This window comes from Oncorhynchus kisutch, linkage group LG10, assembly GCF_002021735.2.
Source record: "Oncorhynchus kisutch isolate 150728-3 linkage group LG10, Okis_V2, whole genome shotgun sequence".
Lineage (NCBI taxonomy): Eukaryota > Metazoa > Chordata > Actinopteri > Salmoniformes > Salmonidae > Oncorhynchus > Oncorhynchus kisutch.
Window position 1 is genome coordinate 20,714,460 of NC_034183.2, and position 26,410 is coordinate 20,740,869.

Sequence of the window (26,410 nt, forward strand, 5' to 3'; positions counted from 1 at the left end):
AGTGTCTTAGACACAAGTAGTCTGTCATGTACAGCCTCCTCTCCTCTCACAGCCTACATACCAGTGGAGGCTGCTGAGGGGAGAACGGCTCACGTCCAGAATGAAGCAAATGCAACGGCATCAAACACATGGAAACCATATGTTTGATACCATTCCACTGATTCCGCTCCAGTCAATACCACGAGCCTGTTCTCCTCATTTAAGGTGCCACCAACCTGTGATACATACAGTTGGGCCTACATGTACTATAACCAACCAGATGTTACTGCTCCCTCCCTTATCATGTGAAGTAGATGCAGTATGTGACAGGCACTATTCCCAGTAGAATGCTATGGCTACATCTGAATTCTCATGTAAAGCACTTGGGAGGCGCTCAATGAATGTATTTCAATCCATTATAGTGTATCAATAGCTGTGGCTCCTCTGATCTGAAGGTTGTCTGCCTGAGTAATCAAGTGCATATGGATCAGCATCTCAAGGCTGTATATAGAAATAGGGAGACAGTTGGAGCGGCAGCTACTGCAGTGAAGCTAAAGCCAGGTACTAAGAGCTGCCTGGCGGGTGTATTAGCTGGCTAATAGGAGAGAGATGGAGAGAGAGGCAGAAAGCTAGAAGCTGCTGGATTGAGTTAACATTAATAGCTTAGTGAAATCATGCTGGCAAAGAGTTAGTCTCTCCCAGAAAGAGACCAGCCAATAAGGGCAGAGCTAGAGCCTGTCAATCATCACTGGTCACCTCCCCTCTCCAGGCACTGCTCTATCACTCACTTCCACTGTGACACACAGAACCAGTAGTCCCACATCCACACACATTGGTCATACACAGTTCCAGGTGATAAACCTCCAGGAACTATGTGTGTGTATGTGTGTATGTGTGAGGTGTGCAACACACTGCAAAGTGGGCCTTAAACCTCTCTGAGCTAGACTGCTAGAACATGCTGTACCCTAATGAGTGCACACTCACAAGGGGAGGGAGGGTTTTATTGGGCCCTTACATCATAGTGGAAAGAACATTGTCTTGCCCATATTCCTGTCTGAGGTTAACGGGCAACATCCATCTCTCTCTCTCTCAGTGGGAGAGATTGGCTAGCTGTGAGAAGTAGGCCCACTGGGACTTTTTCCTCTCTCCCTGTGCTGCTGTACAGTAGCTGCTGATTATAACCTCATGTGTCCCTGTGAGACAGAGAGACTGTGTGTGTGTGTTCCGCTCCAGCCCCTTGTGAGGTACAGTAGCACTATAAACCAACACTATAAACCTGACTACTATGTACTGGTTTCTAAATAGAAGTCCACATCCATCCCTGTGACCACACCAATGACTCAAGGCAAACAAGAGATCTCAGATGTTTAACATATTAGCTTTCAATAGTTGTGAGAATGCATTTCATAATGTGAAACTTTCTCCTGTATGTCCTTTAACATATATCCACTATGTCCATCTGTCTCACACGGAACAGGCTGTTTGTAATTCATGACGCCTCAGGTGCAGTTCTGATATTCTACCACCAGACTGCGCAAAGCATCAGTCTTGACCTGAAGTGGTCCGTCACCATTTGTAGAAACTGCAACATGGCTTTGGGACCATTACCAGAGGAAAATCATCACGACTTTTCAATCCAACGGTGATGTAAGCATGACAGGACTTTCCTTAATGAAACTTAATAACACACCACCTCTGAGTCACACAGAGAGAGACACACAGAAGATGAACAGCTCCTGTGTTTCTAATTTTAATAGAAAAACAAAAAGTATTGAAAAATCAAATGAAAAAGAAAGGATCCATTAATGATGACATAAGCATGATCAGGGCTGTGTCTCCCAGGCAACCATACCTCTTTTCCTTTCAACCCACTTTTCAGTCCATGAAAGGCTGTGTGTGTGTGTGTGTCAACAGAGGGTGACTCCCCTCTGCCAGTAAGCTTCAATACTACGGAGTTGAAGAGAAGCGGCGACTGAGCGACCAATGCGGAGGAAAGAGTAATGAACACTGCAGGTGCACATGAATAAGTCCAGCAGCAGGAACCAAACAACCCACGGCTACTGGTTCCTACATTCACTCACACCCATCAACACCACAGCCTAACACACTTACATAACACTGGGCTAACAAAATGACAGGAATACAATAGCATCTCTGTGTGTTTGTGTCCAGCTGCTTTGGTCTGTACTTATGTGTGTGTGTGAATATATGAGTGCATCTATGAATATGAGGTTGAGTGTGTGGAGATGTGTGTACAGTATGTGTTTTGTCTCACAAAGCCAAGGTCTAGTGTAGTAGTTGAGGGTATATTTAAGAGGACAGGTTGTGTAGAGACCCAGGAGCTCTGGCCTATAGAGCTGTAGCCTGCAGGAGGTGATGCATTATGATAGAAGGCATATAAAAAAAAAACATTAAAATTCTAATTAAATAAAATAAAAAATTAACTGGATGAACAGAATTTTAAAAAGAAAAAGGTCCTTCAAAGGGCAGATGTTCAGAGCTCCAAAAGAACCCACTCACTCTTCTTTCTCTTATTAAAATATCAGGGGTTCTCTCTTTTCCCTCCCTCCCACTCCCTCCCTCCCACTCGGTTCACTCTAGCAGCGAGCCTCAGTTCTGTGACGAGGGCTGGTGGGGGTTATGGAAGTGCCCCCCCTCTATCTCCATCCACATCTCTGCTCCTCGCAGGCGAAGCACAACAGCCAGAGCCATGGAGGGTGGAAACCAGGAGGGTGTCTCCCAGACGGATTGGACTCCACAGCCACAGCAGACACTGCGCTATGACCTAACACCCAGGCACAAGAAATCCATGGTCTCCCGAGACTGTGATGCCGACGACGAGTCATGAGGTGGTGGTATACACAGAATTGGACCACGGACCACTGTACAGTTCACTGGGGTGGTAGTTGGGGTAGAGGGGTGGGGTAGTATCTCTCCATAGTCCTGCAGGGGAGCAGGAACACTGGCCTGGCTGTAGTGAGTCCACATTTCGTCTCTCCCTGCAGCAATCCACTAAGGGACCCAATGTGACGAGGGCCAAGAGGGAGGCAACAGTCTTTGAGGATAGCATTCTCTCTCTCTCTCTCTCTCTCTCTCTCTCTCACACACACACAAAATACAAGCTCACACCAACACATACAGAATTACAAGGCAGTCAAACATACACACACACAGATTCTCTCACATGCACCCATACACACTCTGGGAGGCTCTCTGTAGGGGGTTGAGTCGGGGGCCTGTGTGCTATGTCCCGTCCTCTGCCTCTTCCTCCTCCGAACAGTAGTCCTGTCCCTGTGGACACACCACAGATGAGAGATGAGACCAAGAGAAGAGAAATGATAGAGGGAGGACAGATAGCATCACTGAAGGAGAGATGGAGACGAGAGATAAGACAGGGGTGAAGTGGATAGGAATAATGTAGTGTCTTTTAAAGGCCCAATCTGGATGTAGCTCAAGTTGAAGTATTTCCTGCTAGTCAGATCCAGCCTATAGCAGCCCCCAATCCCACAGGAGACTGTCTCTTTAAATGTTCAGGCCCTGCTGCCCAGTCCCTCCCCTTCCCCCCACCTTCTCAATCTTCTCATCCAGCATCCTGAAGAACTCCTGCTGGCTCTCTGACGTGTGGATGCTGTGAAGGAAAGGGAGAGAGTGAGAACGAGCGACAGAGTGAGAATGAGAAAGAGCGAGAGAAAGAAAGAAAAAGGAAGTTAGAGGGGGAGGAAACAGGAGGCAACAAACACACCACAAGAATTTTCCATAACACCCCCCCACACAGGAGACACAAACACACACATTTCTAAACCCCTGCTTCGGCAAGAGCCTTTGTGGTTGTGGAGGAATTTGAATAATCATTTTATAGAGAGCTCACCCAGGAGTCTATAGTCCAAAGACAAACTAAATACTGATACAGCACCCAATATGTCCACACACAATGTCACCAAACAGGAAATAGAGCCCCATTACATGTCTGGAAACAAGAGACACTACAATGATAATAAATCACACTGTCTGATAGCATTTATACATGCTGTATAAAACCACTGCAGTGCAGTGATTGTTAAGTAACACAATGACTAGGTGATAACGTGTGCACGCATTAGAGGTCTGGCCCGATTAATCGGAATGGCCGATTAATTAGGGCCGAATTCAAGTTTTCACAACAATCGGAAATCGGTATTTTTGGGCGCCAATGTGCAGATTTTTTTTTTTTTATATACCTTTATTTAAGTAGGCAAGTCAGTTAAGAACACATTCTTATTTTCAATGACGGCCTAGGAACGGTGGGTTAACTGCCCCGTTCAGGGGCAGAATGACAGATTTTCACATTGTCAGCTCGGGGGATCCAATCTTGCAACCTTACAGTTAACTAGTCCAACACAATAACGACCTGCCTCTCTCTCGTTGCACTCCACAAGGAGACTGCCTGTTACGCAAATTCAGTAAACCAAAGTAAGTTGCTAGCTCGCATTAAACTTATAAAAAACAATCATAATCACTAGTTACAGTGCCTTGCGAAAGTATTCGGCCCCCTTGAACTTTGCGACCTTTTGCCACATTTCAGGCTTCAAACATAAAGATATAAAACTGTATTTTTTTGTGAAGAATCAACAACAAGTGGGACACAATCATGAAGTGGAACGACATTTATTGGATATTTCAAAAAAAAATAACAAATCAAAAACTGAAAAATTGGGCGTGCAAAATTATTCAGCCCGTTTACTTTCAGTGCAGCAAACTCTCTCCAGAAGTTCAGTGAGGATCTCTGAATGATTCAATGTTGACCTAAATGACTAATGATGATAAATACAATCCACCTGTGTGTAATCAAGTCTCCGTATAAATGCACCTGCACTGTGATAGTCTCAGAGGTCCGTTAAAAGCGCAGAGAGCATCATGAAGAACAAGGAACACACCAGGCAGGTCCAAGATACTGTTGTGAAGAAGTTTAAAGCCGGATTTGGATACAAAAAGATTTCCCAAGGAGCACTGTGCAAGCGATAATATTGAAATGGAAGGAGTATCAGACCACTGCAAATCTACCAAGACCTGGCCGTCCCTCTAAACTTTCAGCTCATACAAGGAGAAGACTGATCAGAGATGCAGCCAAGAGACCCATGATCACTCTGGATGAACTGCAGAGATCTACAGCTGAGGTGGGAGACTCTGTCCATAGGACAACAATCAGTCGTATATTGCACAAATCTGGCCTTTATGGAAGAGTGGCAAGAAGAAAGCCATTTCTTAAAGATATCCATAAAAAGTGTCGTTTAAAGTTTGCCACAAGCCACCTGGGAGACACACCAAACATGTGGAAGAAGGTGCTCTGGTCAGATGAAACCAAAATTGAACTTTTTGGCAACAATGCAAAACGTTATGTTTGGCGTAAAAGCAACACAGCTCATCACCCTGAATACACCATCCCCACTGTCAAACATGGTGGTGGCAGCATCATGGTTTGGGCCTGCTTTTCTTCAGCAGGGACAGGGAAGATGGTTCAAATTGATGGGAAGATGGATGGAGCCAAATACAGGACCATTCTGGAAGAAAACCTGATGGAGTCTGCAAAAGACCTGAGACTGGGACGGAGATTTGTCTTCCAACAAGACAATGATCCAAAACATAAAGCAAAATCTACAATGGAATGGTTCAAAAATAAACATATCCAGGTGTTAGAATGGCCAAGTCAAAGTCCAGACCTGAATCCAATCGAGAATCTGTGGAAAGAACTGAAAACTGCTGTTCACAAATGCTCTCCATCCAACCTCACTGAGCTTGAGCTGTTTCGCAAGGAGGAATGGGAAAAATGTCAGTCTCTCGATGTGCAAAACTGATAGAGACATACCCCAAAGCGACTTACAGCTGTAATCGCAGCAAAAGGTGGCGCTACAAAGTATTAACTTAAGGGGGCTGAATAATTTTGCACGCCCAATTTTTCAGTTTTTGATTTGTTAAAAAAGTTTGAAATATCCAATAAATGTCGTTCCACTTCATGATTGTGTCCCACTTGTTGTTGATTCTTCACAAAAAAATACAGTTTTATATCTTTATGTTTGAAGCCTGAAATGTGGCAAAAGGTCGCAAAGTTCAAGGGGGCCGAATACTTTCACAAGGCACTGTAACTACACATGCTTGATGATATTACTAGATATTATCTAGCGTGTCCTGCATTGCATATAATCTGACTGAGCATACAAATAAAACATTGCATGCTATTCAACCGATCATTGCCCGCACCTGCCCGCCCATCCAGCATCACTACTCTGGATGGCTCTAACTTAGAATACGTGGATAACTACAAATACCTAGGTGTCTGGCTAGACTGTAAACTCTCCTTCCAGACTCACATTAAGCATCTCCAATCAAAAATTAAATCTAGAATCGGCTTATATATTTCGCAACAAAGCCTCCTTCACTCATGCTGCCAAACATACCCTCGTAAAACTGACCATCCTACCGATCCTCGACTTCGGCGATGTCATCTATAAAATAGCCTCCAACACTCTACTCAGCAAACTGGATGTAGTCTGTCACAATGCCATCTGTTTTGTCGCCAAAGCCCCATATACTACCCATCACTGCGACCTGTACGCTCTCGTTGGCTGGCCCTCGCTTCATACTCGTCTCCAAACCCACTGGCTACAGATTATCTACAAGTCTCTGCTAGGTAAAGCCCCACCCTATCAGGTATATCTCACTGGTCACCCCCAAAGTCAATTCCTCCTTTGGTCGCCTTTCCTTCCAGTTCTCTGCTGCCACTGACTGGAACGAACTGCAAAAATCACTGAAGCTGGAGACTCATATCTCCCTCACTAGCTTTAAGAACCCGCTGTCAGAGCAGCTCACAGATCACTGCACCTGTTTATAGCCCATCTGTATACAGCCCATCTATCTACCTCATTCCCATACTGTATTTATTTATTTTGCTCCTTTTGCACGCCAGTATCTCTACTTGCACATCCATCTTTTGCACATCTACCATTCCAGTGTTTAATTGCCATATTGTAATTACTTTGCCACCATGGCCTATTTATTGCCTTAACTCCCTTATTTGACCTTATTTGCACTCACTGTATATAGACTTTGTTTTCTTTTTTTCTACTGTATAATTGACTGTATGTTTTGTTCATTCCATGTGTAACTCTGTGTTGTTGTATGTGTCGAACTGCTATGCTTTATCTTGGCCAGGTCGCAGTTGCAAATGAGAACTTGTTCTCAACTAGCTTACCTGGTTAAATAAAGGTGAAATAAAAAATAAATAAATAAACAAGCATACAAGTATCTAAGTATCTGACTGAGCGGTGGTAGGCAGAAGCAGGAGCGTCAACATTAATTCAAACAGCACTTTTGTGCATTTTGCCAGCAGCTCTTCATTGTGCGTCAAGCATTGCGCTGTTTATGACTTATGCCTATCAACTCCCGAGATGAGGCTGGTGTAACCGAAGTGAAATGGCTAGCTAGTTAGCGCGTGCTAATAGAGTTTCAAAAGTCACTCGCTCTGAGCCTTCTAGTAGTTGTTCCCCTTGCTCTGCATGGGTAACGCTGCTTCGATGGTGGCTGTTGTCGTTGTGTTGCTGGTTCGAGCCCAGGGAGGAGCGAGGAGAGGGACGGAAGCTATACTGTTACACTGGTAATACTAAAGTGCCTATAAGGACATCCAATAGTCAAAGGTTAATGAAATACAAATGGTATAGAGGGAAATAGTCCTATAATAACTACAACCTAAAACTTCTTAACTGAGAATATTGAAGACTCATGTTAAAAGGAACCACCAGCTTTCATATGTTCTCATGTTCTGAGCAAGGAACTGAAACGTTAGCTTTCTTACATAGCACATACTGCACTTTTACTTTCTTCTCCAACACTTTGTTTTTGCATCATTTAAACCAAATTGAACATGTTTCATTATTTACTTGAGGCTAAATTGATTTTATTGATGTATTAAATTAAGTTAAAATAAGTGTTCATTCAGTATTGTTGCAATTGTCATTATTACAAATAAATAAATAAATAAAAAATTAAATGGCCAATTAATTGGTATCGGCTTTTTTGGTCCCCCAATAATCGGCATCGTCGTTGAAAAATCATAATCGGTCGACCTCTAGCACGCATACAGCGTTATCACACACACAATCTGCCACACACACATTATGACTCACTTTGTCCTGTTGGCGTTGGCTCCAGAGCCTTCTTTCGGCTGTTTGCCCCTGTACTGTACAGAGCTTTTCTCCTAAAAACACACACACATACACAATCAGCTCACAGTTCCTACCCCCCCTGAGAGAGAGCCTCGGGAACCCATGTAGTTGGTTAGCGGCTGGGGAGAGAATAGCTACCTGCCCCCTGCCAGTGTGGTTCCTAAGGATGAATAGCCTGGCCCAGCTGTGGCCCTAAGGCTGGGGATAGAGAGGCTGCCTACCCCTGCTGCTGGTGCCTTGGAGCTGGGAAGAGAGACGCTGCCTGTGACTGAGTCATGTAGAGTTAGGCCCTGTACATGCTGGCAGGGAAGCTAGGAGACTGGTAGGCCAGGGGGCCTGACCAGGGGAAAGACCTCACTGGGCTGGATCATTAGAGGTGCTGGCTGTGCTCTGGAGGAACAAGACATGCATGCTAACTACAGGCATTTCATGGATATGTAGCATCACACATAAATGTGTGTGTGTGTGTGCACACTTTGACTCTGCAGGATTAAATGTGCGTCTGTGAGAAACGGTTCCCTGCGAGTACTTTTTGTTAATCTGTCAAAATGTTTTAAAGGTCACGTCTGAAAATGAGGTTATTTGTTCTGCTGCATGTTTTAAGCCAACTGTGGCATATGAGGAAACTAATGCTACTATGATGACGGCAGCACAGTCACAACAATGGTGGAATAAAGAGAATGCAATGACAGTCAACAGTAGGGTAGGACTTTAATTTCTCTTTGGAGTTTTGATTCCTTTATTTTCCTTCAATTGTTACCTCATCCAAATGGGTGTGCACTTCTCTGGTTATTTTACAGCATTTGTAGGAAAGACTAAATGATAGATATTGGACCATGAAGGAAGGGGTCAAAACAACCTTATGAAACTCCTACATTCCATACACGCCAACACGCTGTCTCTACCTGCTCGGGAGGTACCACGGCTGTGTGTGTGTTTTCATTTGTGTAGCGTGTGCATCTGTGTGTGTGTGTGTGTGTGTGTGTGTGTGTGTGGGGGGGGGGGGGTATGTGGAGGTGTCTGTTTGTATGTGTTGATGGACTGTCAAAGAGAACTGTTTGTTGCATGTTGATGGACAGTCCAAGAGACGTACAGTGGGGCAAAAAAGTATTTATTTAGTCAGCCACCAATTGTGCAAGTTCTCCCACTTAAAAAGATGAGAGAGGCCTGTAATTTTCATCATAGGTACACTTCAACTATGACAGACAAAATGAGAAAAAAAATCCAGAAAATCACATTGTAGGATTTTTAATGAATGAATTTGCAAATTATGGTGGAAAGTAAGTATTTGGTCAATAACAAAAGTTTATCTCAATACTTGGTTATATACCCTTTCTTGGCAATGACAGAAGTCAAACGTTTTCTATAAGTCTTCACAAAGTTTCCACACACTGTTGCTGGTATTTTGGCCCATTCCTCCATGCAGATCTCCTCTAGAGCAGCGATGTTTTGGGGCTGTTGCTGGGCAACATGGACTTTCAACTCCCTCCAAAGATTTTCTATGGGGTTGAGATCTGGAGACTGGCTAGGCCACTCCAGGACCTTGAAATGCTTCTTACGAAGCCACCCCTTCGGTGCCCGGGCGGTGTGTTTGGGATCATTGTCATGCTGAAAGACCCAGCCACGTTTCATCTTTAATGCCCTTGCTGATGGAAGGAGGTTTTCACTCAAAATCTCACGATACATGGCCCCATTCATTCTTTCCTTTACACGGATCAGTCATCCTGGTCCCTTTGCAGAAAAACAGCCCCAAAGCATGATGTTTCCACCCCCATGCTTCACAGAAGGTATGTTGTTCTTTGGATGCAACTCAGCATTCTTTGTCCTCCAAACACGGCGAGTTGAGTCTTTACCAAAAAGTTATATTTTGGTTTCATCTGACATTCTCCCAATCTTCTTCTGGATCATCCAAATGCTCTCTAGCAAACTTCAGACGGGCCTGGACATGTACTGGCTTAAGCAGGGGATTTTTGCTCGCCGTTCTTGTGATCATTTTGACCCCCACGGGGTGAGATCTTGCGTGGAGCCCCAGATCGAGGGAGATTATCAGTGGTCTTGTATGTCTTCCATTTCCTAATAATTGCTCCCACCATTGATTTCTTCAAACCAAGCTGCTTACCTATTGCAGATTCAGTCTTCCCAGCCTGGTGCAGGTCTACAATTTTGTTTCTGGTGTCCTTTGACAGCTCTTTGGTCTTGGCCATAGTGTAGTTTGGAGTGTGACTGTTTGAGGTTGTGGACAGGTGTCTTTTATACTGATAACAAGTTCAAACAGGTGCCATTAATACAGGTAACGAGTGGGGGACAGAGGAGCCTCTTAAAGAAGAAGTTACATCTTGCTTGTTTGTAGGTGACCAAATACTTATTTTCCACCATATTTTGCAAATAAATTCATAAAAAAATCCTACAATGTGATTTTCTGGATTTTTTTCTCATTTTGTCTGTCATAGTTGAAGTGTACCTATGCTGAACATTACAGGCCTCACTCATCTTTTTAAGTGGGAGAACTTGCACAATTGGTGGCTGACTAAATACTTTGTTGCCTCACTGTACGTGTGTGTGTGTGTGTGTGTGTGTCTCCTCTCTCTCACCAGGTTCTCCTGGTTACGTGCATTCACCCGGTCCTCCTCTCCACGCATGTACTTCACCTCCTCCACTCCTTTCATCTTGTACTCGTCTGTACGGAGAGAGAAAAACAGTACAGTTAGACAAATAAAGAACTACTCCTGCATATCAGTGGCACTGAAAAGACACACAGAGAGAGAACCCCACCCAACAGTGGACATAACAGGTAACTTTATTTTCTGAGTAGCTGCCTAGGTTTTTCTGACAAAGCAGCACTCACCCACCAACACTGACACACACCGCTAATAAAACACACACACGCTTATCTGCTCCATTCTGTGTATTTCACCCTTTCTCTCAAATACTCATATCAGACTGATAGTGAGACAGTAAGAGGGACGAAAGGCACCTGCCATGTGCAGTCAGTCTATCTGAAATGTATAATCTGCAGCCAGTATACTGTTCTACTCCTCTTCCTCTCACTGTCCTACTCGCTCTCTTCCTCTCACTCTCTTCCTCTCCTACTCACTCTCTTCCTCTCCTACTCACTCTCTTCCTCTCACTGTCGTACTCACTCTCTTCCTCTCACTGTCGTACTCGCTCTCTTCCTCTCACTGTCGTACTCGCTCTCTTCCTCTTCCTCTCCTACTCACTCTCTTCCTCTCCTACTCACTCTCTTCCTCTCACTGTCGTACTCACTCTCTTCCTCTCCTACTCACTCTCTTCCTCTCACTGTCGTACTCACTCTTCCTCTCCTACTCACTCTCTTCCTCTCCTACTCACTCTCTTCCTCTCACTGTCGTACTCACTCTCTTCCTCTCACTGTCGTACTCACTCTCTTCCTCTCACTGTCGTACTCACTCTCTTCCTCTCACTGTCGTACTCACTCTCTTCCTCTCACTGTCGTACTCACTCTCTTCCTCTCACTGTCGTACTCACTCTCTTCCTCTCACTGTCGTACTCACTCTCTTCCTCTCACTGTCGTACTCACTCTCTTCCTCTCACTGTCGTACTCACTCTCTTCCTCTCACTGTCGTACTCACTCTCTTCCTCTCACTGTCGTACTCACTCTCTTCCTCTCACTGTCGTACTCACTCTCTTCCTCTCACTGTCGTACTCACTCTCTTCCTCTCACTGTTGTACTCACTCTCTTCCTCCTTTTTTAGACCCAAAAAAAGTTTGTGCAAAAGGGTCAATGGACTAACCGGACTAACTATTTAGTAGTCTTGGGGGTAGAAGCTTATCAGGTTCCTGTTGGTTCCAGAGTTGGTGCATCGGTACCACTTGCCGTGCGGTAGCAGAGAGAACAGTCTATGACCTGGGTGGCGGGAGTCTGACAATTGTTAGGGTCTTTCTGACACCGCCTGGTATAGAGGTCCTGGATGGCAGAGAGCTCGGCCCTATTGATGTACTGGGTCGTACGCCCTACCTTCTGTAGCGCCTTGCAGTCGCATGCCAAGCAGTTGCCATACCAAGCGGTGATGCAGCCAGCTCTCAATAGAGCAGCTGTTGAAACTTTCGAGGATCTGAGATCCCATAGCAAATCTTTTTATCCTCCTGAGGGTGAAGAGTTGTTGTCGTGCCTTCTTCACGACTGTGTTCGTGTGTTTGGACCATAATAAATCCTTATTGATGTGAACACATAGGAACTTGAAGCACTCGGGGAGGAGAGATAGAGAGAGAGGGATGTTCTCTACTGCTGCCTGCCTGGGGAATGCAAACATGTCAGAGCAAAGCAGCCTGTCTGCACACGCCGACACATGCACACGCACATTGAATTAAGCCAACCATCAGTCACTGTGGCTTAGTAACAGAGACAGGTAACGGAGGAGAAAAACGACTAACACTGAGCAGACATCAAAGGCACATAAACACACTGAAGATGAGCCTATAAAAGGAAAAAGAAAAATGACAATATTTCATGGATACAAAAAAGGATCTATACAATGGATCCGTCTGTCATAGCCTGGTCCCAGATCTGTACAGGTATGTGCTTGTATGGCATGACAATAATAATGACAGTCAGTTGGCAGAAGCACATACAGATCTGGGACCAGGACACATTAGGCCATATTGGAGAGGATGTGCATCAGTGAGTGTGTGTCTCCATTGGCACTGACTGACAGATGATGGGGTGAAAAAGAGATACTAATTTCCACTGTGGTGACATGGCTGCTTGCTTCATCGTGATGATTTTGGGGCAAAGGACATTTTAGAGACAGGAAAAATGTCTCTCTGATGTGGACATCTTTATCATTAGGAGCCCGGGACCCTGTGTCGACCTTCAGGATATCTCTGTGAAAATCCTCGCTCTCTGTCAGTTGAAAGTAGTGTGTGTGTGTCTGAGTCAATTTGAGCATGAGTGTGTGTCCATTTGAGTGCACTACATGCACGGTCAGGCTGAGTAGAGTGGCCAGGGCAGTCTGTGTCATTCTCCCCTTCCTGCAGTCTGTCAGTCAGAGCCTCCTGCCTGGCTCCCTTCCAGCCCTGACTCTCTCCAAAGGCCTCAGCAGATATGACATTTACATTGCCACTGCCCCACCCTGCCTGTGTTGGTGAAATAACAATATACTAATGTCAGACCAGAAGTCATTATTACTGCCCTGCCCTCAGCCTGCCCGGCCTGGTCCACTGACTATGCCACTATTTTCATAGCAGTTTAGAAAGTAAAGGGGCTTCATTTAATTTCATAGCAGGAAAGATTATTCTCATATTACATTACAGCTCAAGTCTAAAGATAGTTTTTTATTCACATGTCATCTAAAATCAGTTAGATAAGTTCTGAAATACATAGTGTAGTGAGGCCTCATACTTCCGTTGGAGTTCTGAATGTCGATACAACAATTGCAACATAGCGACTATATTTACACTACAATACAACCAATACACCCACTCACAACAGTCTGGCCAACTACAAATCAAATCGCAAAACTGCAACAAGACAACAACTGACGTGCTACAACAAACAAGATAACACACTCCATGGTAGCAGACACACACGCTACTACTCTGATTATAAACCAACTTCAAAAAGGCTGCAATCAGAAAGTGTTGCTATTTTCTGTCTTCTCCCCTGGTGTTTGGGTAAGGGAGCTCAGCCTTTCCTGTTATTGTGCGAGGGAGCAAAGGAGCATAAGCAGGAGACTGCCGTCACCTCAACACTCCTAACTGCGACACACACACACACACACACACCAGGCGCACAATGACACATTTTGACTGGCACACAATCTGTTGGATCAGATCACTGTGATTGATATGAGTGTTGCTCATTTTACCAGACACACTAAGCCTCCTGTTCTATCAATAGGAGCCTAATGAGCTGAACTGGGAAGAAGGGATGACGAGCAGAAGGACGTGGGAGAGAAAAAGAAACGAGTGGCGGAGAGAATCAACGTGCTGTGGCTGGGCGGTCGGTTGTAATCCACAGACAGTATCCAGGTCAACAGTTCTCTTCCTCCCTCTCTGTGACCATCAACATCAAACAGACAGTTGATAGAATCATCTATCCAGCACCCTCCATGCCCTGCCCACTAGTGCTGCAGAGAGAGCACAGACCCATTTAACGTCTACCACCATCTTCTAGTGGGAGGCAGGCTGCAGTCTAGCAGATGAGCTGTCACCAACCATTCACATAACACACTGAGGAAGAGTGATGGGGGGGGCACAAGGCCGTGACCAAATGCTGTGATGAGAGGGAGGGGAAAAAGGGATGAGGAGTGAAAGGGAGAGAGATGGCGAAGTGGCTGGGAAGGATGTGGAAAGGAAGGAGAGATGGTCTAATACTGAGAAAGAGAAAGGAAGGCAAGAAAGTGAGGCCTTGGAAGGGAAAGGGAGGAGGAGATGAAAAAAGGAGGGGGAAAACTTGAATCTTTAACCCACGTCATCCTCCTCTCTCAAGAGACATTCCCTCTCCCCCTCCAGGGAGGGAGGGAGGGAGGGAGGGGTCAGAGAAGGTCAGAAGGCGAGACAGACAGAGGGACAGACAGAGCGAGAGAGAGAGAGTGGGAGGGGCACAAATAAGGCCAGACTCATGGGTCTGACAGCCGGTGAGAGAGGGATAAAGAAAAAGAGAGAGAGACAGAGGGAGGAAGAGTGAGAGGCAGCAGAGGGAGAACAGAACGAGGCCTCCTGTGGCTCGTCATCTGCCATTTCCTGTGTGGTTATTCCAGCGTGCTGCTCCTAATTCTTAAATCTGTCGCTAATCCCTCATCCTCTCTCTCTCCCAGCCTGTCCAGCAGGCAGCTATAATTGATGCTGTTAACTAGATACACTTTCTCAACCCTCTCTCTATGTCCAAGCTCTAAAACATGAAGTACTAAGAGGACACACAACACCAAAACCACTCAGCTATCCTAGAGGATACTGCACTAAGTAGTATTCACACAGGGTAGGAGGAATAGATTGGGGAAACATGATACAAATATTCCCTAAAATCTCTGCAGCCCGGTTTGGAAACTTGGCATTGGTTAATAAAATGTATAGCTAATTATAATGTACTTGTAGACTAGAGACTGGGAATAGAGTGAGACTAGAGGAGAGGTATAACAGGTAACATAGCCAGCGGGCCAGTGTGTGTGGAGTAGACAGGAAGGATATCCTAGAGTATATTTCCAAATAATAGCCTTCAGGTGGGAAGGATGTTTTACAGTTGAAAGTAGGGTTAGAATAGAGGGAGAATATAGGAGTGTGTATAGTGTGTACTGACCGGAGAAGAGGTCTCCGTTGCTGTAGGCCTTGCCCCGGCCTTCCTCATCACTGGGCACGGCCGACACCTGCTTAGCCGAGGTGCAGCCCATCGCCTCACTCTCTGGCTCCTCTCCTCATGGCACTCTCACCTGGAGATAAAAAGAGAGGGAGGTGAGGCGAGAGAGAGATATGGTTAAAGTCCATAGCAGCTATTGAGCGATTACTATATTGGTTAACACAGGCATTGTATTTTAGTGACGACTGGGACAAACCAACAATATCGCAGCCTCTGAGCCTGTCACTGTGGAGCAGGAGTATCAGTCACGCACACAGTGTCACAGGCAATACACTGTCACAAGCACAGACTGTCAGTCACACACAGTATTGTTGTCACAGGCACAAAGGAAAACACTGTCACAGGCAGACTGGCAGACTGTCAGTGTTACACACGCAATAGATTATAACAGACACAGCAAGGCAGCATCAGACAATACCCACACCTCAGAACAAGGCAGTATCAGACACCACCCACACCTCAGAACAAGGGAGCATCAGAACACCACCCACACCTCAGATCAAGGCAGTATCAGACACCACCAACACCTCAGAACAAGGGAGCATCAGAACACCACCCACACCTCAGATCAAGGCAGTATCAGACACCACCCACACCTCAGAACAAGGCAGTATCAGACACCACCCACACCTCAGAACAAGGGAGCATCAGAACACCACCCAAACCTCAGATCAAGGCAGTATCAGACACCACCCACACCTCAGAACAAGGGAGCATCAGAACACCACCAACACCTCAGATCAAGGCAGTATCAGACACCACCCACACCTCAGAACAAGGCAGCATCAGGCACCACCCACACCTCAGAACAAGGCAGCATCAGACACCACCAACACCTCAGAACAAGGCAGCATCAGACACCACAGACACCTCAGAACAAGGCAGCATAAGGCACCACCCACACCTCAGAACAAGGCAGCATCAGACACCACCGACACCTCAGATCAAGCCACTGGCAGTCCAATAAGAGGCCCTGAGCCTTGTCGCTGAGACAGAGAGAGGAAAAAAAAGAGAGAAACAGGTTGAAGGAGAGGTAGAGTAAAATAGAGAGCGAACAATGAGAGGGCAGAGAATAGATGAGTAGAGAGAAATGTTCCAGAGCATCATCAGGCTGCCGACACTCCTCCTCCCTCCTCTATTTTCCTCCCCTCGTTTGAAGTTGACAGGAGGTCAGTGTCCACTTCAGAGCCAGCCTCCCTATGAGCTGGCTTTCCACTGCACAAAGCAACAGGTGTGCAGAGAGGAGTGTGTGTCTGTGTGTAGGCTGAATTTTGAGTGGGAGCGTGTGTGCACTGTGGTGTCTGTTCTGTTTGCATGTGTGTATAAGCGGTTTGTGAAATTTGTGTGTGTAGTTTTGATGTGTGTCTTTCACAGCTTTCTTGGCTAAATAACATGAATCTCCTGATGTGAGCTTACACAGGTCTTTCTTAAAGGTACAGCGAGTGTGAAGGGATTCTTCTGGGGGCTGGCTATGCGCGCATGCACACAGACACATGGCTATGTCATTGGCAGGAGCTCAGACCAGAACAGCCCGATCCTGCCTGACTACAGAGGATGGGTCGGTGTCTGACAGAGTTATCTGTGGCCTGACGGTGAGGCCTTCCCCTGCAGCCCAGGCTGTTTAGGCACTGTGGACTACCTGTTCGTGTCAGAGCTGGAGCAACTCAATTATGGCTCAGACCATGGAGTCTGTCTGGACACATATCTTAGAGTGCAGACGGTGTGTGTGTGAGGGGTAAAATGCTGAAAAGTGGCTTGCAGCCTTGCTGATCCTTGAGTGAGTGAGTGAACTTCTAGCTCTCCTTCTGACTGAATCATACGGGATAATTCTGAAAAGTCCAGTTGCATGAATGGATGTCTAGTTAGGAATCTCTCCGTCTTCTGTGTAGAATCCTAGGCAGGTCAGTGTTAATGGTGTTTGGGCTGTGTGTTAAAGCAGAGAGCGTTGAGTTAGCACAGATGGCATGTGTACAATGCAGGCCTGTCAGCTAGGAACAGATGTGGAAGTGTGTCAATGGGACAAGCTTACGCTACCAGTTAAGACCCTGACACCAGCCGGATCCAGAACTCACTCACACACACGATGATATCAATACACAGATACAGGTAACTGCCAAAATAAAGGAAACACTTGAGTAATTGAGGGATACTAAGTATATTGAAAGCAGGTGCTTCCACACAGGTGTGGTTCCTGACTTAATTAAACAATGAACGTCCCATCATGCTTAGGGTCATGTATAAAAAGTATTTTGGCTAGCATGGCTGGAAGAGATCTCAGGGACTTTGAAAGAGTGGTCTCAAAGGAGCATAGGGGGTTTAAAGGGTGTGTGTCTCAGTCACCAGATCTCAACCCAATTTAACACTTAACACTGGAGTGGTGCCTGAGACAGCGTTTTCCATCAACAATACACCAAATGATGGTATTTCTCATGGAGGAATGGTGTTGCATCCCTCCAATAGAGTTCCAGACACTTGTAGAATCTATGCCAAGGTGCATGGTTAGAGATATGCCTAACTAACAAACATGCAAGTTGCAAACCCACTCTAAATATTCTGCCGTTAGGCTTATCCCTACATTATACCAAAAGTCTACAGCTACTGTACACTAAGAAAAGACTATTAGATTGCTTACATCATAGATACTTATTTACTCAAGGATCAGCAAAAGGCTGCAAGCCACATTTCAGCATTTTACCACACACACACACACACACACACACACACACACACACACACACACACACACACACACACACACACACACACACACACTACCTGCAGGTCTGAGTAGTTGAACTCAGATAACACTGAGGGGATATGTGTACATGCACAAGTGTGCTTGCGTAAACACATGCGTAAACAAGCTCCGTAGTGTGTCCACTACGTTCTAAGACACACACAGGCTCAGTAGTGTGAACCTTCTCAAACACACTGCTGTGCCAGAAGCTATCTGAGCCACCGCAGAGCCTGAAAAACTGGCTGTGGGCCCGCCTATCCTGGAAAGGGAATGAGAGAAGGAGGGAGTGAAGGAGAAAGAAGAATGAGGAAGGGCTAGCCGAGCCTTCCAGGGAAGTCGGGTTCAAAGGCTAGGTCTCTGAGACCCATCGTCAGCCATGATAGTGACAGGGACAGAGCCAGCAATTGGACAAGGGCTGAGACTGATAGACCCTGCATTGTGTCTCTCTCTGACATAACAGGACACTCAGCCAAAGCACCATAATATTTACACTAGCCAGCAGCAACCCCTGTACCTCTTCTCTCTTCCTTGTCCCAGTTTAAACACTACATCAGCCTGACAAGCCGGCAAGCCGTGCCAACACACACACACACGCGTGCGCTTGGAGCCTTGTACACTCCGACAAGGAAGACCTGTTCTGAGTGTGGTGTTACTGTTCCTTGTGCATGTCTCCACTCTCTTGTGTTCTGCTGTGAGTACCTCTTTCCACTCTCCCTCCGTTGTAGTGGGCACAAGTGGCTGGGGTGGGGGGGGGGGGGGGGGGGGGGGGAAGGATGTACAAATAACAGCTCCTCTGTTTGGGAGAACTCTGTCATGTGACAATGAGATGGGCAGATAGAGAGAGACACTGAGGCATAGAGATAGTCAGAGTGAGGCAGATACAGACAGGCAGGGAGGGAGTGAGACGAGAGAGAAGATTCAAGACATGTTGTTACGTACACGTTGGCACCAGGACAGAACTATGTTTTTTTGTCAGGCCAATTAAGCCAACTGAGTTGGAAATTAGATGTCTGCATGGCTCACTAGATTTCCTGTTCGGTCTCTCCTCTGTGGCTTAGGGCAAGACAGAGGGGGAGAGAGAAGGAATGAGAGAAAGAAGGAAAGAGCCAGAGAGGGAAGTGTGAATGAGTAGAGCTCAGAGGGCTACTGTTACTTTAATTAATCAGAAGAGTAATTGAACCCGAATCTACTTCCCCAGAGTCAGATGAACTCGTGGATACCATTGTTAGCAGATACCAATAGACTTCCAGTCATTGCACTAACTCTAGTTAGCATTGGCTCACAAAACTACCTCTAACTTCCTTCATAATTGACTCAAGCGACTTAAAAATGGTATCCATGATTTCAACGGACTCTGGGGAAGTAGATAAAGGGCCTCATTGCCAAAATCCCCAAGTATCCCTTTAAAGTTTAGATTAATTTAACCTAGTGTTCAGCCACAGCCCCAGGGAGCCATACGAAATACAACTTTGGACATTTTCCTAAGACAGAGGTTCATAAAAGGGAAAACTAGGAGAACCACAATGACAGAGAAAACCATACAGCATTGGTAGTTGCTTCAGCCTCAACTATTCTACAGATGTTCACAGAGGGCAGTGTTTAGGATTATGGCCAGGAGTTTTATAGTAGGGACCAAGGGTTTTCCCCTCCTCATGTCACATGGTCAGGGTAACACTCCTGACCCTATTCATTGCCGTATCACAGTGGCCTGGCCTGTGTGTCAGACTGTATCAGTGTCCTGGTACAGTAGTATCTCTGTGTGTCTTTCTTTACTCATTCACCATGTTATCACCTTCTCTAGACCTACTCCCTGCTCCCTCTCAGACATGCCCTCCCAGCTCAACAAACAGCAGAGCTCAGGTCAACCACGCCTGTTGTTCCCCCATCTCGCTCTCTCTGCTTAGCGGACAAATACAGAATGACCATGAATATTCATTAGCAATCATTAACACTGCACCAAATATATTTTAAAATCAGGATCTAATTGCGTCTCTGCTGTAGGATAATTGGTGAAGCACTTTCCTGTGTGTGACTGACCAGGGTTGGTTTGTATTGTATTGGACCTAATTTGCAGAGTAGAAACCCTGAATAATGGAACAGAGTTGGAACATGAGTGAAAACGAGCAAATTCCAGGTCATAATTCATTCGGCAAGAAGATCTTTTCACTGCCTTGCACTGCAAACGAGTACAGACTTTTTCCACCTCTCACTGTACAATGCTGTGTTCTGTGTTCTCTTATCTGGCTGTACTCTGAGATCCATATCTTTGAGTGTGGTCCAGGTTATCTGGCCTTCAACAGAGCAACACCCATCTGCTGTTCTGGGCACCCAATGCAACGCCTCTCTAGCACCACTCTCTGCACTGCTGGTCTCCTGCTTCAGCAGCAATCAATATGTGCCAAGTCCCTCTGTCCAAAACAAAGTAACATACCCTGGTCTGTCCATATGTACCACTATGTACACACTGACTCAGATTTGGGGAGAGAAACACACAGAGCAATGTGAATCACGCAGCCTGCAATGTGTGAGCTTTGTGAGTCAGTACCTAGAGGGATCAGGTTGTGCTGGCCTTGTGCTTTATACACTGCACCTGACACCTAATGCCACTCAGCAATGCCAATGTGCAGGGACAGACCACCACACTCAGCATGTGCAAAGGTACTAACACACACACAGTCAGGACATAAACACAACCCCAATAATAACACAGTCCCCCCACCATCACACACACACACACACACAGGCCTCCCAGTAACTATGGAAACCCAGCCTCCTCCTCAGAGTGATGTCACGTTGACATTGCATCATATCAATCTTAATTAGGGTTGCACTCCCCCTCTGCCAAATACAGGCCAAAATCACAACCTGAGAGCCAGAGACAGTGAGAACATGGAGTGAGAGAGCACAAATGGAGAGATTGAGAGGCAGAGAGATGGGCAGATGAGCAAGGACTGGACGGCTAATAATAGATTGATCCCCCTTTCACACGGTGCCTGGAAGACGCTAACTTCAGAGCGAGCTGTGCTCTGTCTTAATTCACCGCCGGATCTAAAGACATAAGCGAGCTGCAAATAATACACATCGCATTTATGGAGGATAGAGAGGGAGAGGGGGTGAGAGGCAGGCAGATAGAGGCAGACAGATATAGCCAGACAGAAATGTAGAATAGAGGAGGAGGGAAGAGGGCAGGCTGATCATCCAACCACAACAGAGTTCAAGAAGTGTATTACCCAATGTATAAGAGTTAAACTAGCCAGATATAGTGGCTAAGCAATTACACCCATATTTATGCATGTGTATTGATCCAGCTATTGCAGTGGACCAGCAGCAGGGGATTGAATCTGGACATTGACCAGCAAATCAGTATAACAGGTGCACAGACTACTGTTATGTTAATGTTAAACAGAAGACTCTATTCTTACGGAGATGTTGATGTAACGTAAACACTGAAAGGTATCCTACGTTGCCCAAATACAAGCAAATCAGTGGCCAGATAATATTGAGCTGTCGCTGTCTCGAGGACGAGATATGATAGCCACTGTCATGTAGCCACAGACAGAAGTGGACATGAACAATAACCCCCAATCCACCCTATTGAGTCAACTTTCAGTCTCTCAGAGGAACCGTAAGATCTCGATTCAAGTCATGTGTGTTAATGTGTGTGAATTAAGAACGAACCAAGTGACAGCAGAGCGGGCGACCGAGGTCTAGCCTGTCGGGGCATAGTTGCTGCTATTCTGAACACAGCTGTGTCCAGCTGCGCTGCAGAGAGACACTGGGCGCATTGTTTCCCGCAGGGAAAGGGAGAGTAGCGGCTCTACGTGTGTACACACAGATACACATAGTAGAATAGTTTCTACACAAACGTGTCTGTCTTTATGCCAGCCCAGGTGTTCTCTCATGTTTTGTTGCTTTTAGTCCAGAAACAAACGGCCTAACAAACGAGAGGGAGGAGAGAAAGAGAAAGCGACGGGGCAAGGGGGGCAGCGCCTCGAGGATTAAAAACATGACATTTTGGTAAACGCATTGAGATCGAACGGTAACCAAAACACGGCTACTACTCAATTTCCACTATTTTCTCCTTGAGTCCACTCCTGACCCATGTAGTAAACACAGACATGTCCGAGAGCCGAACCCAAGACACAGGAAGGAAAGCGCCGGGCATTCACAGCCCGACTCAGGAAACAACAACAAAAGAGAAGACTACGACAGAAATACATAATATGTCAATTATACGCAGCTAATAACCTGTTGAAACTAATAGCGAGTATTTTTTAATGTAGCTAGATACTTACTTTACTGAACCGGTTCCGCTCGGTCCACTTTAGATTCGCCGAGCTTCACGCGGACAGTCGGGCGGGAGCTGACGCTGTGGAGTGGCTGGGAACCGTATGACCACCACACTGAACGTAAACTCTGATTTGCGTCGTTTTACCAGGATGCCACTATTTCGCGCAGTAATGCAGCCATCTTGCTGAGGACTTTACTGTAATGTAAATATCCGGGTTACTTGTTGGCAATAAAAATATAGCAGATATTTTTTGGAACTCAAGATAATATTTATTCGTGGCAACAACAAAAAAAACATTACTTTTACAACAGGAAATCAGTGGCATATTTGAGAGGGGCTACTTTTCTAGGAAATGACAGATTGACACGTAAATGTTTTATGTAGAAATGTGTCCAAACTAAAAGTGCTCAAAAATGCATGACATTTGTTTCTCAAAATTGACCAAGATCATGGATGGAGAATTATAGTTCAACCATATAAGCTCAGTCGTTGTTCTCTGGAGAGACAAGTGGAAGCTCTGAGAAAATGTAAGCCCTTGACTCTAGCACAGTATAAAATCAATAGACCCTAAGAAATGTTATCCCCCTCACTGGCAGAACGACAGAAACATTATATTAAATGTGATAATAGGATTACACAGCATGATCCATGCAGATTGAGCCTCAGAAATGATTCATAAATATTGTATAATATTAAAAACATTACAGTTGAAGTCAGAAGTTTACATACACTTAGGTTGGAGTCATTAAAACTAGTTTTTCAACCACTCCACAAATGTATTGTTAACAAACTATAGTTTTGGCAGGTCGGTTAGGACATCTACTTTGTGCATGACACAAGTAATTTTTCCAACAATTGTTTACAGATTATTTCACTTATAATTCACAGTATCACAATTCCAGTGGGTCAGAAGTTTACATACACTAAGTTGACTGTGCATTTAAACAGCTTGGAAAATTTCAGAAAATTATGTAATGGCTTTAGAAGCTTCTGATAAATGTCAATTAGCCTGAGTCAATTAGAGGTGTACCTGTGGATGTATTCCAAGGCCTACCTTCAAACTCAGTGCCTCTTTGCTTGACATCATGGGAAAATCAAAAGAAAATACCTCAAAAATAAAATTGGAGACGTCCACAAGTCTGATTCATCCTTGGGAGCAATTTCCAAACGCCTGGAGGTACCACGTTCATCTGTACAAACAATAGTACGCAAGTATAAACACCATGGGACCACGCCGCCATCATACTGCTCAGGAAGGAGACGCATGCTGTCTTTTATAGGTAAATGTACATTGGTGCAAAAAGTGCAAATCAATCCGAGAACAACAGCAAAGGACCTTGTGAAGATGCTCAGGCCGCTCAGCAAGGAAGAAGCCACTGCTCCAAACCCACCATAAAAAAGCCAGACTACGGTTTGCAACTACACATGGGGACAAATATCATACTTTTTGGAGAAATGTCTGGTCTGATGAAACAAAAATAGGACTGTTTGGCCATAATGACCATTGTTATGTTTGGAGGAAAAAGGAGGAGGCTTGCAAGTCGAAGAACACCATCCCAACCGTGAAGCACAGGGCTGGCAGCATCATGTTGTGGTGCTGCTTTGCTGCAGGAGGGACTGGTGCACTTCACAAAATAGATGGCATCATGAGGCTGGATAATTATGTGGATATATTGAAGCAACATCTCAAGACATCAGTCTGGAAGTTAAAGCTTGGTCGCAAATGGAACTTCCAAATGGACTATGACCCCAAGCATACTTTCAAAGTTGTGGCAAAATGGCTTTAGGACAACAAAATCAAGATATTGGAGTGGCCATCACAAAGCTCTGACATCAATCACATAGAACATTTGTGGGCAGAACTGAAAAAGTGTGTGCGAGGAGGCCTACAAACCTGACTCAGTTACACCAGCTCTGTCAGGAGGAATGGGACAAAATTCACCCAACTTATTGTGGGAAGCTTGTGGGAGGCTACCCGAAATGTTTGACCCAAGTTAAACAATTTAAAGGCAATGCTACAAAATACTAAATGAGTGTATGTAAACTTCTGACCCACTGGGAATGTGATGAAATTATTCTGACATTTCACATTCTTAAAATAAAGTGGTGATCCTAACTGACCTAAAACAGGGAATTTTTACTAGGATTAAATGTCAGCAATTGTGACAAAGTGAGTTTAAATGTATTTGGCTAAGGTGTATGTAAACTTCAACTGTACTTCAACTGTAGATATTGAAACCACTGATGTATGTCTCCCTAATCATGAGCAGACCAGCTGGCAGGTGTCTTCATGGACATTTTCAATCTCTCCTTGTCCCAGTCTGTAATCCCAACATGTTTCAAGCTGACCACCATTGTCCCTGTTCCAAAGATCTCCAAGGTAACCTGCCCTAAATGACTATCGCCCTGTAGCACTCACATCTGTAATTATGAAGTGCATTGAAAGGCTGGCCATGACACACATCAACACCATAATCCCAGACACCCTACCCTAGACCCACTGCAATTTGCAAACCTCCCCTACAGATCCACAGATGACGCAATCTCAATTGCACTTCACACTGCCCTATCCCACCTGGACAAGAGGAGAAATAACTGAAAATGCTGTTCATAGACTACAGCTCAGCATTCAACATCATAGTCCTGTCCAAGCTAGGGACCCTGGGACTGAACCCCTCCCTCTACAACTGGGTCCTGGACTTGCTGACGGGTCGGCCCCAGGTGTTGAGGCTAGGCAACAACACCTCAGCCATGTTGACCCGCAACACAGGGGCCCCTCAGATGTGTGTGCTTTAGTCCACTACTGTACTCCCTGTTCACCCACGACTGCATGGCCGCGCATGACTCCAACACCATCATTAAGTTTGCTGACGACGTGATGGTGAGATGGTTAGACTTAGCAGTGTGGTACCAGGACAACAACCTCTCCCTTAACGTCAGTAAGACCAAGGAGCTGATAGTGGACTACAGGAGAAAGAGGGGGAAGCACACCCCCATCTACAATTGACAGGGCTGTTGTGGATTGGGTTGAGAGCTTTAAGTTCCTTGGCGTCCACAACACTAAGGACTTAACATGGTCCACACACACCTGCACAGTTGAAGAGGGCACGGCAGCGCCCTTTCCCTTCAGGAGGCTGAAAAGATTTGGCATGGGCCCGCAGATCCTCAAAAAGTTTTACAGCTGCATCATCAAGGGCATCTTGACCGCAAAGAGCTACAAAGGTGGGAGAGCTACAAAGGGTGGTGGGGCCGAGCTTCCTGCCATCCATGATCCCTATATCAGGCAGTGTCAGAGGAAGGCCTGAAAAATTGCCAGACTCCAGCCACAGACGGTTTCACTCTACTACCGTCCGGAAAACGGTACCGGAGCATTGACTCTTGGACCAACAGGCCCCAAGACAGCTTCTACCCCAAAGCCATAAGACTGCCAAATAGCCAGACTGCTAAATAGTTAATCAATGGTACTCAAACTACCTGCACTGACCCTACGCACACTCACTAGACTTTATATACACACACACCATATACATGCTCACACACACAAATTCAAACAATACATATGCACACACTTTTACACTCATTTGCTGCAGCTACTCTGTTCTATATTTTACTTCTATTATTATCATCATCTATCTGGATGCCCAGTCACATTACACTGCCTTCATGAACATACAGTACCCTACCTCAAGTACCTCTCTGCACATTGATCTGGTACATTCTCCAATCTTGTGTATTATATTCCTCGTGTTAGTTACTATTACATTTTTTTTAAACTCTGCATTGCTGGGAAAGGTTTGTAAGCAAGCATTTCACTGTAAAGTCTACACCAGTTGTATTCAGCGCATGTGAATTAAAATGTTATTTAATGTCTCTATTCC

General features: G+C 45.4%; 1 protein-coding gene across 1 annotated transcript; it reads right to left on the bottom strand.

The window, feature by feature from the left end:
* Positions 1-1,675: 1,675 nt before the first annotated feature.
* Positions 1,676-22,695, bottom strand: LOC109898776 (uncharacterized protein C1orf21 homolog). The gene is made up of 6 exons (XM_031833295.1): positions 22,537-22,695; positions 15,448-15,577; positions 10,766-10,851; positions 8,136-8,206; positions 3,547-3,607; positions 1,676-3,270 (listed from the first exon to the last, which is right to left on the bottom strand). The coding sequence occupies exons 2-6, from the start codon at positions 15,536-15,538 to the stop codon at positions 3,223-3,225; spliced, it is 357 nt and encodes a 118-aa protein (XP_031689155.1). The 5' UTR covers positions 15,539-15,577; positions 22,537-22,695; the 3' UTR covers positions 1,676-3,222.
* Positions 22,696-26,410: the final 3,715 nt, after the last annotated feature.

What these genes read in the sequence shown, in the direction of transcription:
- LOC109898776 (XM_031833295.1), bottom strand. Translation starts at nt 15,538, where the DNA reads ATGGGCTGCACCTCGGCTAAGCAGGTGTCGGCCGTGCCCAGTGATGAG. An exon ending in CACGTAACCAGGAGAACCTG is followed by an intron (nt 8,207 to 10,765) that starts GTGAGAGAGAGG and finishes GTGTGTTTTTAG; the next exon opens with GAGAAAAGCTCTGTACAGTA. An exon ending in TGGATGAGAAGATTGAGAAG is followed by an intron (nt 3,271 to 3,546) that starts GTGGGGGGAAGG and finishes GTGTGTCCACAG; the next exon opens with GGACAGGACTACTGTTCGGA.